General features: G+C 38.4%; 1 protein-coding gene across 1 annotated transcript in view; it reads left to right on the top strand.

Moving 5' to 3' along the window:
- AR (androgen receptor) overlaps positions 1 to 15,023 on the top strand; it is a 122,844-nt gene that overhangs the window by 75,481 nt on the left and 32,340 nt on the right. Inside the window, exons 2-3 of the mRNA XM_072429434.1 lie at positions 469 to 620; positions 10,032 to 10,148. Of these exons, the coding sequence (XP_072285535.1) occupies positions 469 to 620; positions 10,032 to 10,148 (269 nt within the window). The remainder of the gene's footprint in view (positions 1 to 468; positions 621 to 10,031; positions 10,149 to 15,023) is intronic.

The following is a 15,023-nucleotide window of genomic DNA, read 5'->3' as shown; positions in this document are numbered from 1 at the left end:
ATGTCAAACTCACTATATCAAAAAATAAATAAATAAACAAAAATAAACATATGAAAAGTAACGATATTAACAGAAAAAAAGCAACAATACAAATTTAAAATGTTATCAGGTTTTTGTTGCATATGTTCATTAAAATGAAATAAAAAAATGAAAACGTGAAAAAAACAGTGAATTGACATGGAATACTGTAGTCTTGTTGGTACCTAGGAATATACAAAAGAATCAAAACCAAGGTAAAAACTATGGCAGCAAAATAAAAGCAAAAGAAAATCAAATTTTTGGAAAACTTTTGGAAAAAAAGCATAAAATAAAATTAAAAAGATCTTGAACTAATGATTTTGTTTTTTGATAGCTAAGGTGTGAAGGGGAAGAATGAGTTAATAAAGGGTTATGGAGCAAAAAACAATATTCAGTTTTCTTTTTTCATTTTCATTTGAAACCTGACTCCAATTTTCTCATTTTTTTCAGGCTGGAAGGGGGCAGGGAGCACCTTTTACCTATTGACTATTACTTCCCACCCCAAAAAACCTGCCTGATCTGTGGGGATGAGGCGTCCGGGTGCCACTACGGGGCTCTAACATGTGGCAGCTGCAAAGTCTTCTTCAAGAGAGCAGCAGAAGGTGAGGAACTGTTCATTAACACTTTTTGTTCTTTGAATTGGATTTACATTCAGGTAGCAGACCCGCTTGAGGTGGAACTAAACTTTTTAGTATGAGCAATCTTTTGCTATAATCGGCAAGTAAGCACAATGGGCAGTTATGGACCACACCTTTTCTAAGCACACAGCAATGATGACAAGTTCAGGAATTTGGTACCATTGCATCCCCTGAAGCCATCTTCTTCATCACCAACTCTTCCAGGTCCACCCTGATCCTCTTTGGCCATTGAGCAGCCACTGCACATGCGTAGGCATTACATTGTCCCAGGCAAGGTCCGTTCTTGGTGGTGCCCCATGAGGCTTGTAGTACCCAGAGTCTAGGGGGTCCATTATACTTTATTTTACAATTCCTAAATATACACAAGCCCAACAAAATACAAGGAAACACGTCTTTTTGGCTAAATATTTTACAGGCTCAGTTAATAGTTGGAATTTTGGCTTCACGTTTTTGCCACAAAAATTTGCACATGGTGAGGTCAACGTTAACCCAGAATTAAGACAAATTGAAATGTCAGAGAAGTGCAGCCAACACTGTTCTGATCGGAAAAATAAACAAAAATCACCATGGCACGGTGCACGGTTGGCTTCAAATTTTTGAAGATTGTTTGGACTAGAATTTTTGGAACTTAGATCTTGTTTTTTGGCAATTTGTATTTCAGGGAAAAGGATTGAAGTCTGTAAGGGCTTTCCTAATATCTGCTTCTGGTGTTCCCTGACAACCCTTGGCTTGACTTGGAGAGCCACTGGATCCAACCTTTAGAATCCACAGTGAAATGTGGAAAGGGGCCCAGACTTTTTTTATCTTGGTTGGGCTACCAGGAGATTCCTAAACCATTTGGCATAATTTTGCATAAAATACTTAGCTGTTTTTAGAGTTCATTTCATATTGATCTCAAATAGACATATAACTAGAAAATTCAAAAATTTTGTAAATTCAAAAATTTTTACAATTTTGTAAACTCACAAATTTATACAAAAATTTTCCAAACCACATATGATCGTATTTTTTAGATGTTCACTCATTTCCACTGCTGACTTAGCAAGTGTAAAGGTGACCTACAGTGCCCAACTCCATATTGCCCCACTCCCTTGTGGCCCCTTCTCCACCACCTTCTTTTCTAAAGTTCTTCAGTCCAGTCATTGGACATCTGTTTCCTCCAGCAGTGGTCTGGTCCTGAATGCTTCAGAGAAAAACAGATTTTATTAATAAAACAAGGATCAGAGATTCCCTGGTGGGAATCAATTACTGCTATTGAAACACATGGACCTGGAAGATTCCCATGTTTTAGGGAATGTCTGATTCCCTGCTTTATAAACAGAGTCCTAAGTGTTTACTTTTTATAACGTTTTCTACAACATTTTTCTGCAAGTCTATGGTAATGCCAGCTGAAGCTTCATCACAAAAAATAAGTTTAGGTGGGTTGTAGCTCTTGTTGATAATGTTATCATTACAGTATGAATTATCAGTTACAGTATCAATACAAAATCATGTTTTTTTTTTCTTTAGTATTCATTATCTACAGTTTGTATCTGTTAGCTTTTAATAACGAAGCTAATTGGGAGCCTAGAATAAAATCATTTATTTTTTAATTTGCCAAGATGTTTCAGAAACAACGTTTCGGGACATAAAAGGTCCCTTCTTCAGACATTATACAATTGAATAACAAATCCTTAAAGTATTGCTTATTTTACTTATTGAAAAAAAAATTCAAAAGTTTAAAAGGTCCATAAAGTCAGAATAATTCAGGTGGGTGGGTCAGTTTAGTCACATGGTTATAGTGAAGTGACCCGACGCATTTCGCTGTTGCTGTATTTGACCTCGATGTGACTGCAACTTCTGGTTGTTAAAGGGTAAAACCAAAAAAAAGATTTCTTTCCAAGCGATATCACTGCAAGGAAATTCCTTTTGTCGCTCTTCATAACACATTGCGTCTATTTTAAACTGTTTATTTAACCTGCTTATACTGAGAATTAGTTTTTGGAACGTAGATGATTCATGTGTTCATTGTGTGATGGCTGCCGAGCCACCGAAAGAGAAATGCTGAATGTTCTCTTGGATAGCTGCAGCAGCTTCCCCAGTGTGTATCGGAGGTATCGAGGCAACGGTATTCATCATGATGTGTGTGAATGCTGCCCCTCCCATCCACCTCACAGGCAAACGCATACAAAAGATGGTGTTGTATCACTTTGTCTACATTTTAGGTGGATGTTAACTCAATGAATACAGTTTTATTTATGTATGCCATAAATGAGCACTTCCTGTTGCAGGGTGACAACGCTTTATCTCTGTTTTAAGTTCGTGCTGATACGTTGTCACCTTGTTAAAGAGCCCTCCAATGGAGACTATAGGTTTGCACTTCAATGCACATTAAGCAGACGTGGCCCCTTTTTGGCAAAACGGCCCTAAAGAATGCCGAGCAGCCATTGAATATGGACAGAAAGTGGCTGGAAAATGACTGCAGGACATGAGCAGCATTAAGATGCAACAAGAAAGTGAAAGAGATATAAACCCACTGTCCTCCTCCATGGGCACACCACCTGGCACTTTTCAATAACCACCTGGCTGTTACTGAAAAGTTGGGTCATAATAACAGGGGCGCCACCTGTTTACAGCTTTTTCCCACCCAGCTTAAAAAAAACATGTACAAGTCTTTAAATATGGAACTTTTGATTTATAAATGTCTTGATCAGTCACTTCCTGTTATAAAGTGACAACTCCCTGTCTCTGTTTACCAAACATATTCTTGAGTTGTCACCCTTATCACACTGGCTGCTGATGTGGACTACAAGTGGCTGATTCAGTGAACATTACCCAGACTTGTTCAGCTGTTGTCACCATCAGACATGAAGATAGTAAGTGACCGCAGGGAGGCTGAGGGACATCCATAGACAACAAGATAAATAAAACATAAACAACAGTTTAATTACAATAGAAATGCCGGTTGTTTATGATACTGACTACACAAAGCAAAATTAACACTGCCCAGATTGGGTTCACATCTGCTTTCAGGATAAAATAAAACTTAAATATCCTGGTGGTGATTTGAAGACTTTTTAACTATTAATAACGCAGAATTCCCCTTGAGTTCATTGTTCAGTCCCGGATGCGATTTCGCCGGGAAGACATCAATAAAAGAACGTCTGAGCGGCGCAGGGCTGATAGAATGGCGCATTATCTGCGTGATGAAACTCCAGGCCGCTGTGGGGGGAGCAGCACAAAGTAACGGTTCAATAATAGAAGAAGATTAAGGAAGTGGTGTGGCCGGACAAATGAAATGTTGGGGACATCTGTCATCAGTATACTTCATGATTGGGTGGAGGGGATTTGAGGGGAAGGGAGAAGAATAATGCCCTGTGTTTTTTTCACCCTGATCCCTAAAAAAAATTCAAAAGGAAAAGACAGTTGTTCCGTATTGACATCTGTCATCAATTAATGTGATGTATAAATAATACAAACTATGGAATCCTTAGAGGAGCAGGATATCCTATTACCTTAACAAGCAATATAAAATAATTAAAATACCCTGTGTATGTTCTCATCACTCAAGAACAATAATGTTGTATATTGCAGCTTTCTGGTCCACGGATGTAGGTGGATGCATTGATTTCATGAGGATGAGATTAACACCTGGCAAAATGTTCTTGTAAATTTATTAATCCTATTAGCTCACATGTATTGGAGATAAAGAGTGGAAGACGTGTTTGTACTCTGTGCTTTGTGGCAACAATTACTGACTCCAATCAGTGCAGGAATAAAGTGTGCTACTATTACATGAGGTGTGCTACTATTAGAATAACTAATGATTAAACACTAATGCAGCCAACATATCTAAGTACTGCAATATATTAAATATTTTGGGGAGTTTGAATATGCTTTAATGCTACATTATACAAAGACATTGTAGACAATTGTGACTTGTGTGTCATGGTAGGTTGGTAAAAGCAATAAGACCACTGTCAATATTGGTAACAGTTGCACACAAGACAATTGTGCTTTTCCAGCCTTGTGGTCACAGTTTGGTGAAGACCCTTTTCTGTTCCCCCATGACTGTACCCCGGGGTACAAAGCCCCCTCCATAAACACAGTTTGGTGTGGAGGAACTCAAGAGTCCTGCACAGAGCCTGGACCTCAACCCTACTGAACACCATTGGGATAAATTGGAATGGTGAGCCAGGTCTTCTCATCTAACATTACACCTACCTACAGTATATGGCCAAGTGTATGGAGGACAACTCCCCAAATGATGGAGCTCAGATGTTCCCAATGAAGGATCCTGGTAATCCTTTATCATTGAACACAATTCAGCTCTTCCAGGCTTGTGGTCACAGTTTGGTGAAGACCCTTTTCTGTCCCCCCATGACTGTACCCCGGGGTACAAAGCCCCCTCCATAAGACATGGGGTCACCAGTTTGGTGTGGAGGAACTTGAGTGTCCTGCACAGAGCCCTGACCCTACTGAACACCTTTGGGATGAATTGGAATGGTGAGCCAGGTCTTCTCACCTGAACATCACATCTTCCTATAAGGCCATATGTATGAAGGACACCTCCCCAAATGATGGAGACCAGATGTCCCCAGTGCAGGGTCCTGGTATTATTCCATCATACAAAGACATTGTAGACAATTGGAACTCGAGTGTCCTGCACAGAGCCCTAAACTCAACCCTACTGAACACCTTTGGGATGAATTGGAATGGTGAGCCAGGTCTTCTCATCCAACATCAGTACCCGACCTCACCAATAGGGAGCAAATTCCCATAAAGACCCCTATAATCTTGTAGAGGGGTGGAGAATGTTATAGCCACAAGGACAGCCAATTTTATATTAAGGTTCATGGGGGGAGTCAACTCAATATTAATGACCATGGTTTTGAAACAAGGTCATGATGGTCACTCTTGCAGTCCAAAATTTCCAATTATAATCCAATCTCCTTTCAGTCTCTTCATTACTATTGCAGTCTAAACTGTGTAATAAATCTTTTTTTTTTGTTTTTTTTTTACAATTTGATGAGAACATAATGGGGTAAGGGTCCATAATATGACGAGACTTTGAGCCATAATGAGAATATTCCTGGCATGTGGAAAATGTTTACTCTTTTCCTGTAGCTGTCCTGATCTAAGTGAAATGCTCCTTAAGTAAATACTGAATCATCACACATAACCTAATTGGCTGCCTATCCAGGAAAATATAACCATTAGCTCCAGGTACTTCAAACTGGGCGTTGAGTCAGGAAAATAGTTATCATTTCATAAGCTGCATTTTCTACCTTAAGAAGGGATCACTTTAAATGGAACAGTGAGGTTTTTAGTGACCTCATTAAACCGAAGTTCTTGACTCTAACACAAGGCTATGAAATACGAGAAGGTATATAGTAAAATTCTTGGACATTAACCTAATCCCTCAACCTAAAAATGTAATCACCTTGTTTTCACTTTTATCTGGGGGACCTACCCAGTCAAACCTGGTGGATGGGTAACCATAGCCAGTCCAAGCTTGTGGATGAGGGGGGCATAGTTGGGAGAATGACCACCCCAAGTTATATTAGGAGATGAAACACATTAGTTGCACATGATGGTGTAACTAATTATAAAGATGTTTAGATCCTGAATCAAGTCATATGATTTTTCCATACTTAGACGCTCCAAACCTATACACAGTTGTAGACTGCCACATGAATGACTCTTCCACCAAGATCAGAAATGTAGATGCCTAGGGCAACAACTAGATGCCTATTGGCTACTGGCCAATACTAGCCAGCCAGTCATAGGACAGATTCATGATTAATACTCCTAACCACCTGTTGAGTGATCATTCTACCATGATCAGGTAGCAGCCTAGAACCACAACTAGGTCCCCATACTCTATACCTTTACTACAGATTAACCTCACCAGAGGAAATTTGTGAGGAAACAAGTAGTCCATACTGGATGTCTATAATCTACAAGCAGACCTGGATGTACTGTGTGATTGGGCAGCCAAGTGGCAAATGACATTTAATATAGATAAATGTAAAGTTATACACTTGGGGGTAACAACATGCATGTGCAGCATTCATAATAGATTGTAGAGGAGAGAGTCGGGTTAGTGGAATACCAGCGAGAAGGATGTTACAGTAGTCCAGACGAGAAATGATAAGAGCATGTTGGTTGAACTTGGACTTATGTCTTTTTTCAACCTAACCTACTATGTAACTATATAAGTATCTGATAACAAAGATGAATCATCACGTCATACATTGTAGGAGCCCCAAACTACATACTCAAGAATAGACCACCAGATGAGCATCTCCATGACCAGAGAGTTGGCAGCTTAGAACCACAGCTAGATCCTCATACTCTTGCATTTTACTACAGCCAAAAGAATATTACAAAGATAAAACATTACTGTATATGACATGTCTGCTAATAAATATTTTTGAATGAATCTTCCACCATGATCAGAAATGTAGCAGCCTACAACAACAACTAAATGCCTACTGGCTACTGGCCAATTCTACCCATCAAGTCATATGACCATTCTATGCTAGGTGCTCCTAAGTCAATTTCCAAGAGTAGACCACCAAATAAGCATCTCTTCCACCATGATCAATGAGGAAGCAGCCTAGGACCACAACTAGGTCCCATCATTTTTACCTTTATTACAAGTCAATCTTGCCAAAGGAAAATTTGCAAGGAAACAGGTTTGCCAAATATGACATGTCTGCTAACATTTTAAATAAATCATCAAGTCATACAATCATTCTATGCTAGGAGCTCCAAACCACATACCCAAAGTAAGACCACCAGATAAGCATCTCTTCCACCATGATCAATGAGGTAGCAGCCTAGGACCACAACTAGGACTTCATTATCTATACTTTTTTTACAAGTTAACCTTGTCAAAGGAAATTTGCAAGTTGGTTGTATATAACAATCTTCTTTAATCAATCACCAAACCACCATATGACTATTCTATGCTAGGTGCTCAATATTCTCTAAACCGGGAACTTCATTAACTTTAGAGATATGTCCTCCCGTTTCGTGTTGCATCTCCAGGACCAAAAATGAAAGGAAATATCTCAACAAAGGGAAACTACAGATAAAATAATCAGACCCTGGTTTTACCCCTTACTTAGAAAATATTTTATTAGCAAAGATTGATTGATGGTTGGAACTTCCAGAAAAGGCAAATTTACCATTCTTATGATGAGCATAAACCTACACATAAAGGTTTTCAAACATTGCAGACTTGATGGACCACCTGATCTTTTTGTGCCATCATTCACCTTTATTTCTATGTTCAAGAATAACATATTTCAATGTTTATTTTATTAGTTTGCATTTTAGTTTTCTAAGTACATTCTATTTATTATCATATTCGTTGCTGTCAAAACTGTTTAGGATTTTTTTTTCTGAGAATATCTGCTGTAAACAGAAATAATTGAATGGAATTTTAATATTGCGGACACCATGTAGCCATGCTGGGTGTAACATATTTCTGCCAATGTTTCATTATCAAACTGCATCTTGGAAGTATTTCTAATGACATTACTGTACTTACTTTTTGCCTCCTATCAGACATGTTATTAATGAACAGAGGTTTATTACTGAACAGCAATTAATGTGTCAGCCGGATAAAAAATAATGAGTCGCAGGAGTCCAACTTTAATACTAAATAATACAAAAATAAATTAAATAGGTATTATGGTCCCAGTAGGTTCCCGTTAGATGTAAACTTCAAATTTTTCTAGTAACATACTTTTCATTTTTGGCTATTATGTGTTTAATGAGTCCCCCTAAATCCCTTCTGTCTTTTGCAGAGAGTGGTATATCATAATAGCTGTGGCTACAATTCATGCTCCATTTAAAATGTATTCATTTGTAGCCACCTCTGTACTATACAGAGCTGAGACTACAAATGTGACCACCCCCATCCATTACACACAATGCAAGGAATCATGGAACATGGAGTTTTTTTATAGGCAGACATTGCAGCCAATATGCTGCACTTTAGTGTTCTGGCAGAATTATTTACAACCGCTAACAGCCTTTACACAAACTGGCTACAGAAATAAACACTTATATATTACTGATATATGATTGTGTATTTGCTGCTCTTTATTCAATTTTAATGTGAGGACTGGAACTTTTGATTTCCATTAATGCATGTTATCGTCTCCTAAAACATATATTTGATTGGTCCATGTTTTGAATACAATGTTGCAAATGAAAGAAAAGTTTGTCAGATCACCCCTATACATTTCATCTTATTAAATTATTGGAATAACAAGAAAAAACACAACTTTTTTCCTCCAAGTATATATTAGGATTCACCCTATTCAGTAACAAGAGCAAATCCTACATGAATGTTGCTCTGCAGAAATATTGGCCCAACCAGTTTTCGTAATGACTTTGAGGCCAGGTACTGGGGGATGGGTGAGCCGTATTTTGAAGTTGGCAACCTGCTTGAAATCAGATACTGAAGAAAAGGGTGGTGGTCTTCTCTCACTAGTTTATTTGTGTGAGCCCAGACCTGCTTGTATATGAAAAGTGAACTGTCAGTGACTGCTAATCAGGATAATTACCTGCTAGAAGTTTACTCAAGTACTTTATTGGCTGGGAAACACATAAATGTTTGTAAGTCACTGAAGTTACAATTCCCATTACTGCAATCACCAGCCCCAAAGAATTAGCTTTTCAATAAGGATTTTTTTTATTCTGCCTTCCAACACTCCCTTAAATTTGCCCTCCAGCCCCCTCCACCAGCTTTGAACTTCCTGTATTGCATAGAGAAGCAAAACGACTAAAAGGTCTAAAAAGTATAAAATGAACACAGAAAGAAAAACTAGTAAAAAAGCAAAGCCGTGACCAAAAGGTAGCAAGAGTACAATGTTTTTGTAAAGTATTGTATTAATAGGACCAATCACTGAGGACACCTGAACCCCATCAGTTGTATAGGGGTCCAAATATGTATGGCCATATAGAATATGTGATGGTCAGGTGTATACATACTGTTGGTCATATAGTAGATGTGATGGTCAGGTGTACACATACTGTTGGCCATATAATAGATGTGATGGTCAGGTGTATACATACTGTTGGTCATATAGTAGATGTGATGGTCAGGTGTAGGTGTCTACAAACTGTTGGTCACATAGTAAATGTTATGATCTGTTGATGGTCAGTTGTCAATATGTTGTTTAGTATATTACCTTGTAATTTGTCTTATGCCTGATTTGTTTATTTTTTTGTACAGTACTAATGAAGATGATGACACTGTATGAACCTAAAAAAAAGTTTATAATTATCAGTTCTTGTCATTATATCAGTGATGGTTAAGATATATGGGCTGCTTCTCATTGTCTGCCTCTCTTTTGTCTTCTTTTTCACCTTCAGGAAAACAGAAATACCTTTGTGCCAGCCGTAATGACTGCACCATCGACAAATTCCGGAGGAAAAACTGTCCGTCGTGTCGTTTGCGGAAATGTTATGAGGCCGGTATGACATTAGGAGGTAGGTGTGCTGAAATGTATTAAATATTCATGGTCTTGTAGTACGTGCAGATCAGTGCATGAATATTTATTGTTCAGCATTGAAATTCTGCAAACCCGGGTTGTATTGAACGTATAACATTGCTGCACTTTATTCTAATTTATGAATATAATATGGCTTATTATCATCAGAATAATATTGAAAACATTTTTAATCTAGACTCTTGGAAAAGCAATTGGTGTCTATATACAAGAGCCATGTCTATTCCTATTGAATCATTTCGAACTTTGTGTATTATCTGTACAGTTATCCAGTGTTGCTCTTTACTCCAATGCATGATCTTCCTATAATACAGACCAGTCACTGCTGCATTCACTACTTGTGCAGGGTGACTGGTCTGGTCTCTGCCCCCTCCTATAGATTTCTGCAGGATGCCTAGTTGTGGGAGCGGTCCAACAGCTCCACCTACTAGGAGATGCGTGGAGGAATCCTTGTAAAAAACTCACAGTGTGCAATAAATACAGAATAAGACATTTCAGTCCAGGAAAAAGCGGGGTACAACTGTGCAAGACTGTTGTTCTTTGATGTCCTTCCATGTCTGTCTACTCATCCACATACGTAAAGAAAGTGGATGAGAGGGGATGCAGGGAATGCACAATTTAGGTTGTTCCTAAGCTTGTTTATAGTAGTTCCTTTTTTTCTGTCTTGCTCCTTCGGTGGACACACACTGGAGTCAGTAACAAACAGGCCACATCTCACTGCCCTGACAGCTGCAGTTCCTGAGGTCAACCTGACCTCTTTCTCTTGGCCCAGTATCCTTCGCTTTCATTTTATAGCAGGATGATGTTTGTTTGGAGTTAACCAGTTAGCGGATAGAGACAGCGATGGGGAGGGAGGGGGTGCAGACCTCAAGAAATGTGATTGATTGTAAAAGAAAATAAGATGCAGCTTACCTGATTGTAGATCATATTCATGCATTAGCCAAGAAAATCAATCACTCCCGCACAAACACTGATCATTAGGCAGCGATGACAAACCAAAATGCTCCTGCTGTGCCCAGACTAGAAATGGAGGATTTTTACACGTACATATTTAAAGGGACTCCGGCCCCAGGGCTGTTTATTTAATACACAACATTTCTGCAGCACATTATGACTGATTAACCCAAACACTAATTACTTATGGGTGTTTTACATTGTAATGTACTTTCAAAAAGTAATTATCTGCAGCTTCTGCAAACTAATATTTGGCAATCTTTATATATATATATATATATATATATATATATATATATAGGGTCCTTCAACAGGAGTTTCTGTTGTAGGGTCACACTGCTTTGTCCTTAGCTTTTAATTGTGTTTCTCAGTTGTCCCACTGTCAAATGAGATACCAAAGAAAAGTACAAGTGGCCTTTTTGGCATACATTACACAGAGATGGCCCACTGTTCTTTAGACACTAGGCAGGCCCTATGTTGGATGAGAAGACCTGGCTCACCATTCCAATTTACCCCAAAGGTGTTCAGTAGAGTTGAGGGCAGGGCTCTGTGCAGGACACTCAAGTTCCAATTGTCCACAATGTCTTTGTATGGTGGGATAATACCAGGACCAGGACCCTGCACTGGGGACATCTGGTCCCTATCATTTGGGGAGGTGTCCTTCATACATATGGACTTATAGGAAAATGTCATGTTCAGGTAAGAAGATCTGGCTCACTATTACAATTCATCCCAAAGGTGCTCAGTAGGGTTGAGGTCAGGGCTCTGTGCAGGACACTTGAGTTCCTCCACACCAAACTGGTGACCCCATGTCTTTATGGAGCTGGCTTGGTACCCTGGGACACAATCATGGGGGAACAGAGAAGGGTCTTCACCCAACTGTGACCACAAGGCTGGATGAATCCAATGATCTACAAGGTCTCAAGTCTGACCCTCCACTGGAAACGTTTGAACCCAATCATGGAGAGGCTCAGAATTGTCTTTGTATGAAGGAGTAATAACAAGATCACTCACTGGAGACAGCTGGTGGCCATCAATTGGGTAGGTGACCCCCATACATCTGGCAATATAAGAAGGTACTGATGTTCAGGCTATTAGACCTGGTTCACCCTTCTCAATGTTACCAACAGGTGGTAAAAATCATATTTTCTCAGAAATCCTTCACATTTTATAATTTTCCTGAATAATTTGAAAATCATGCATATCACCTTACATCAGGGTCTTAGTATTTATTATACAAGGGTAGCAAAGAGAACCAAAGAAACCACTGATACCAGGTGCTACACAAAGCAAATGTTATTGATATGTAGAACAGCTGCAGAAAGTACAATTAGGAATACAGATAAATATATTGGGATAATATTTGGAAACATTGATTGAAGTCAATGTCTGGGCTCTTCTGACATCCCTGACCAGTCCTGATTTATGGAAATGGAAAGGTAATATGGCCCCCGTGTTGAGATGTCATGGAAATAAGACTTCTGCTCATTTTATTAGTTAGCCACAGATCCTGACCTTTTCTGTATCAAGAATGGGGGCATAGAAAAAAAAATAAAGGAAAAATAAGACGTTTTAGACATCCTACTTGGAATACAATTGAGTCATTCACCAGTAAAAGAACAATGACAATTTTTATTTACACAAATATGATTACAAAACAATTTAAAAGTGTTTGGTGAGTCAATCTCTGTATTCATAATTCAATTATAAATACATCCCAGCGAAATTTAGTTTGTAAATATGTATATAGTTAAGCAAAACACACTTGCAAATTACTCCATCCCTTCAGAGATTAACATGGCAGGCATATGACATAAAGTATATGGTTGTATAATTTTTATATCAGAGAAAACTGAAGGCTTTCTTTTTATTGACTTGATTAAGTAATACAAATAGAATTTGAAGATGTCTTGTTAGTTCTTCTCTGTTTTTTGGAGTAATCCTGCTGCTGCTCTGCATATGCCTGACATTTTAATTTCTGAAAGGACTGCAACTGCATGAGGGGTCAATGGTTTGGATATTTGCAAGTGTGTTTTGTTTTAATATATATATTTACAAACTGAATTTGTATACAATTCCTAAAAAAGTGGAAGGTTGTCTGTGAAACACTTTAAATATTGAGAATTATTCACCAAACTGTTTTAAATTGTCTTTAATCATGAATGTGTAAATGAAAAACGTCATTATTCTTTTTTACTCCTTATTGAATCCTTATTCTAATAAAAAATCGCCTATTCCTCCATTTTTTGTTATATATTGACTGTATTTGGGATGTGGCATTTCTTTGTAAATTTTAGGTGAATATTGGAGACATAATTTGATTGGATAAGAATGGGGTGCATAAGTACATATTATTAATTTGCTGCTGGCAGGAGTAAGTATTTCCTTAAGACCCCACCAACCCATTTCCCATCCATTCTCTATTGAGAAGGCTGTTCTATGGCTGCCTTTAGGAGGCTTTTAGGGCAAAATTCAAGAGCTGCACCCTAGCCTAATAGCAAGAACACTAGGTCTATTGTTTCAGCCTTTTGATACTTTTAACATAGGAGAACCCTTGGAATACCTTCCAGGTCCTCAGGGACCCCCTTCTATAATTCCCATATCCACAGATCATAGTATATTAGTGTGGGAAGAATTCCTCTAACATTGCTGACCAGTGGGAAGAATGTCACCCTTACATATAGCCAAAAAGATCATTGGTGTCATTTATACTGACCTGAGAGGTGCAAATAGCTAATTGCTCAAGGAACCCCCAGCAACCTCTGGAGGAACCCTGGTGGAGAAAGTTTGGCTTAGGATGTAGCAGGCTTCCTTCATCTGGATTTCAAATCGCTGGTAGGAATCTGAATGGTTTATAGCAGCAAGTATTTACTGAGATGTTTATGTTTATTATGTTTTAACGCATTTAAGATTGAGAACACCAAGATTTGACCAAGACCAAGTTGCTTGGAACCTGAAACATGTTGGCCTGTCCTATTGCTTTGTTATGGGATTTACATTCCATGGTGTTTCATTTGTCTGGTTCCTTGGTTTTTCTTTGACCTTATAAAGTACCAAAAGGGTATGTATAACCCAACACCCAGAGGGTCTGTTTGGCCCAAACTTGCCCACTTAAAGTTTTCCAATTTATAGCCCAAAGTCATTTAGTTTTGGATAGAATGGTGAGGATTTAGCACCTGCGGTAGGTTTGTATTGCAATCCGTGTGACCTCACATTCACACTTTTTGTTTGGTTGAGTGAACAGTGATAGAAAATGCAATTTTTTGAGTTGCCAAAGAAGGATTTTTCTTAGAGGAGAGCTCCTCTCAGTTTGGTGGGATCTGATCTGACCTTTGGATTTGACATTAGGACAGCAAATGACAGAGAACACACAGCTAGCAAGAGACGTAATCCGTCTCTACTCTGTTCAAAACTAAAACCAAAAGTTATTATCATTACAATGCCGACATTTTCTGCAGCGCTGTACAGAGCCATGCCACTATTTGTCCATCAGAGAAGCTCACAATCTAATGTCCCTACCACAGTCACCCTTCATTAACACAATGCAGGGCTATTTTTTGGGAAAAACCAATTAGCATACCAAGGGGAATGGATAGGACTCCGAAGAAACCTATATATGGGCACCCAGAAATATTTCCAGCCAATTTCAGACATTTTAAAGTTGTTGTGTTCTTAGCATGTTATGAAGGCTACCCGGTGAAATATAAAAAAACATTTTACACTGTGCCGTTAAACTAATCTCCACCATATTTTTAATATAGTTATTTTTAAGTGATTCTTGTGAAATCTGTAATCCTTTTTCCCAATAAAACGTTCATCTTCAAACTTGCAAATCTATTCATCCATGCATGAAATTGTTAGGTGCAAAAGATATGTTACACGGATGAGTACTTCTAGATTA

This window comes from Pyxicephalus adspersus, chromosome Z, assembly GCF_032062135.1.
Source record: "Pyxicephalus adspersus chromosome Z, UCB_Pads_2.0, whole genome shotgun sequence".
Lineage (NCBI taxonomy): Eukaryota > Metazoa > Chordata > Amphibia > Anura > Pyxicephalidae > Pyxicephalus > Pyxicephalus adspersus.
Note: the sequence above shows the minus strand (reverse complement) of the source record. Positions and strands in the feature narration are given on the sequence as shown.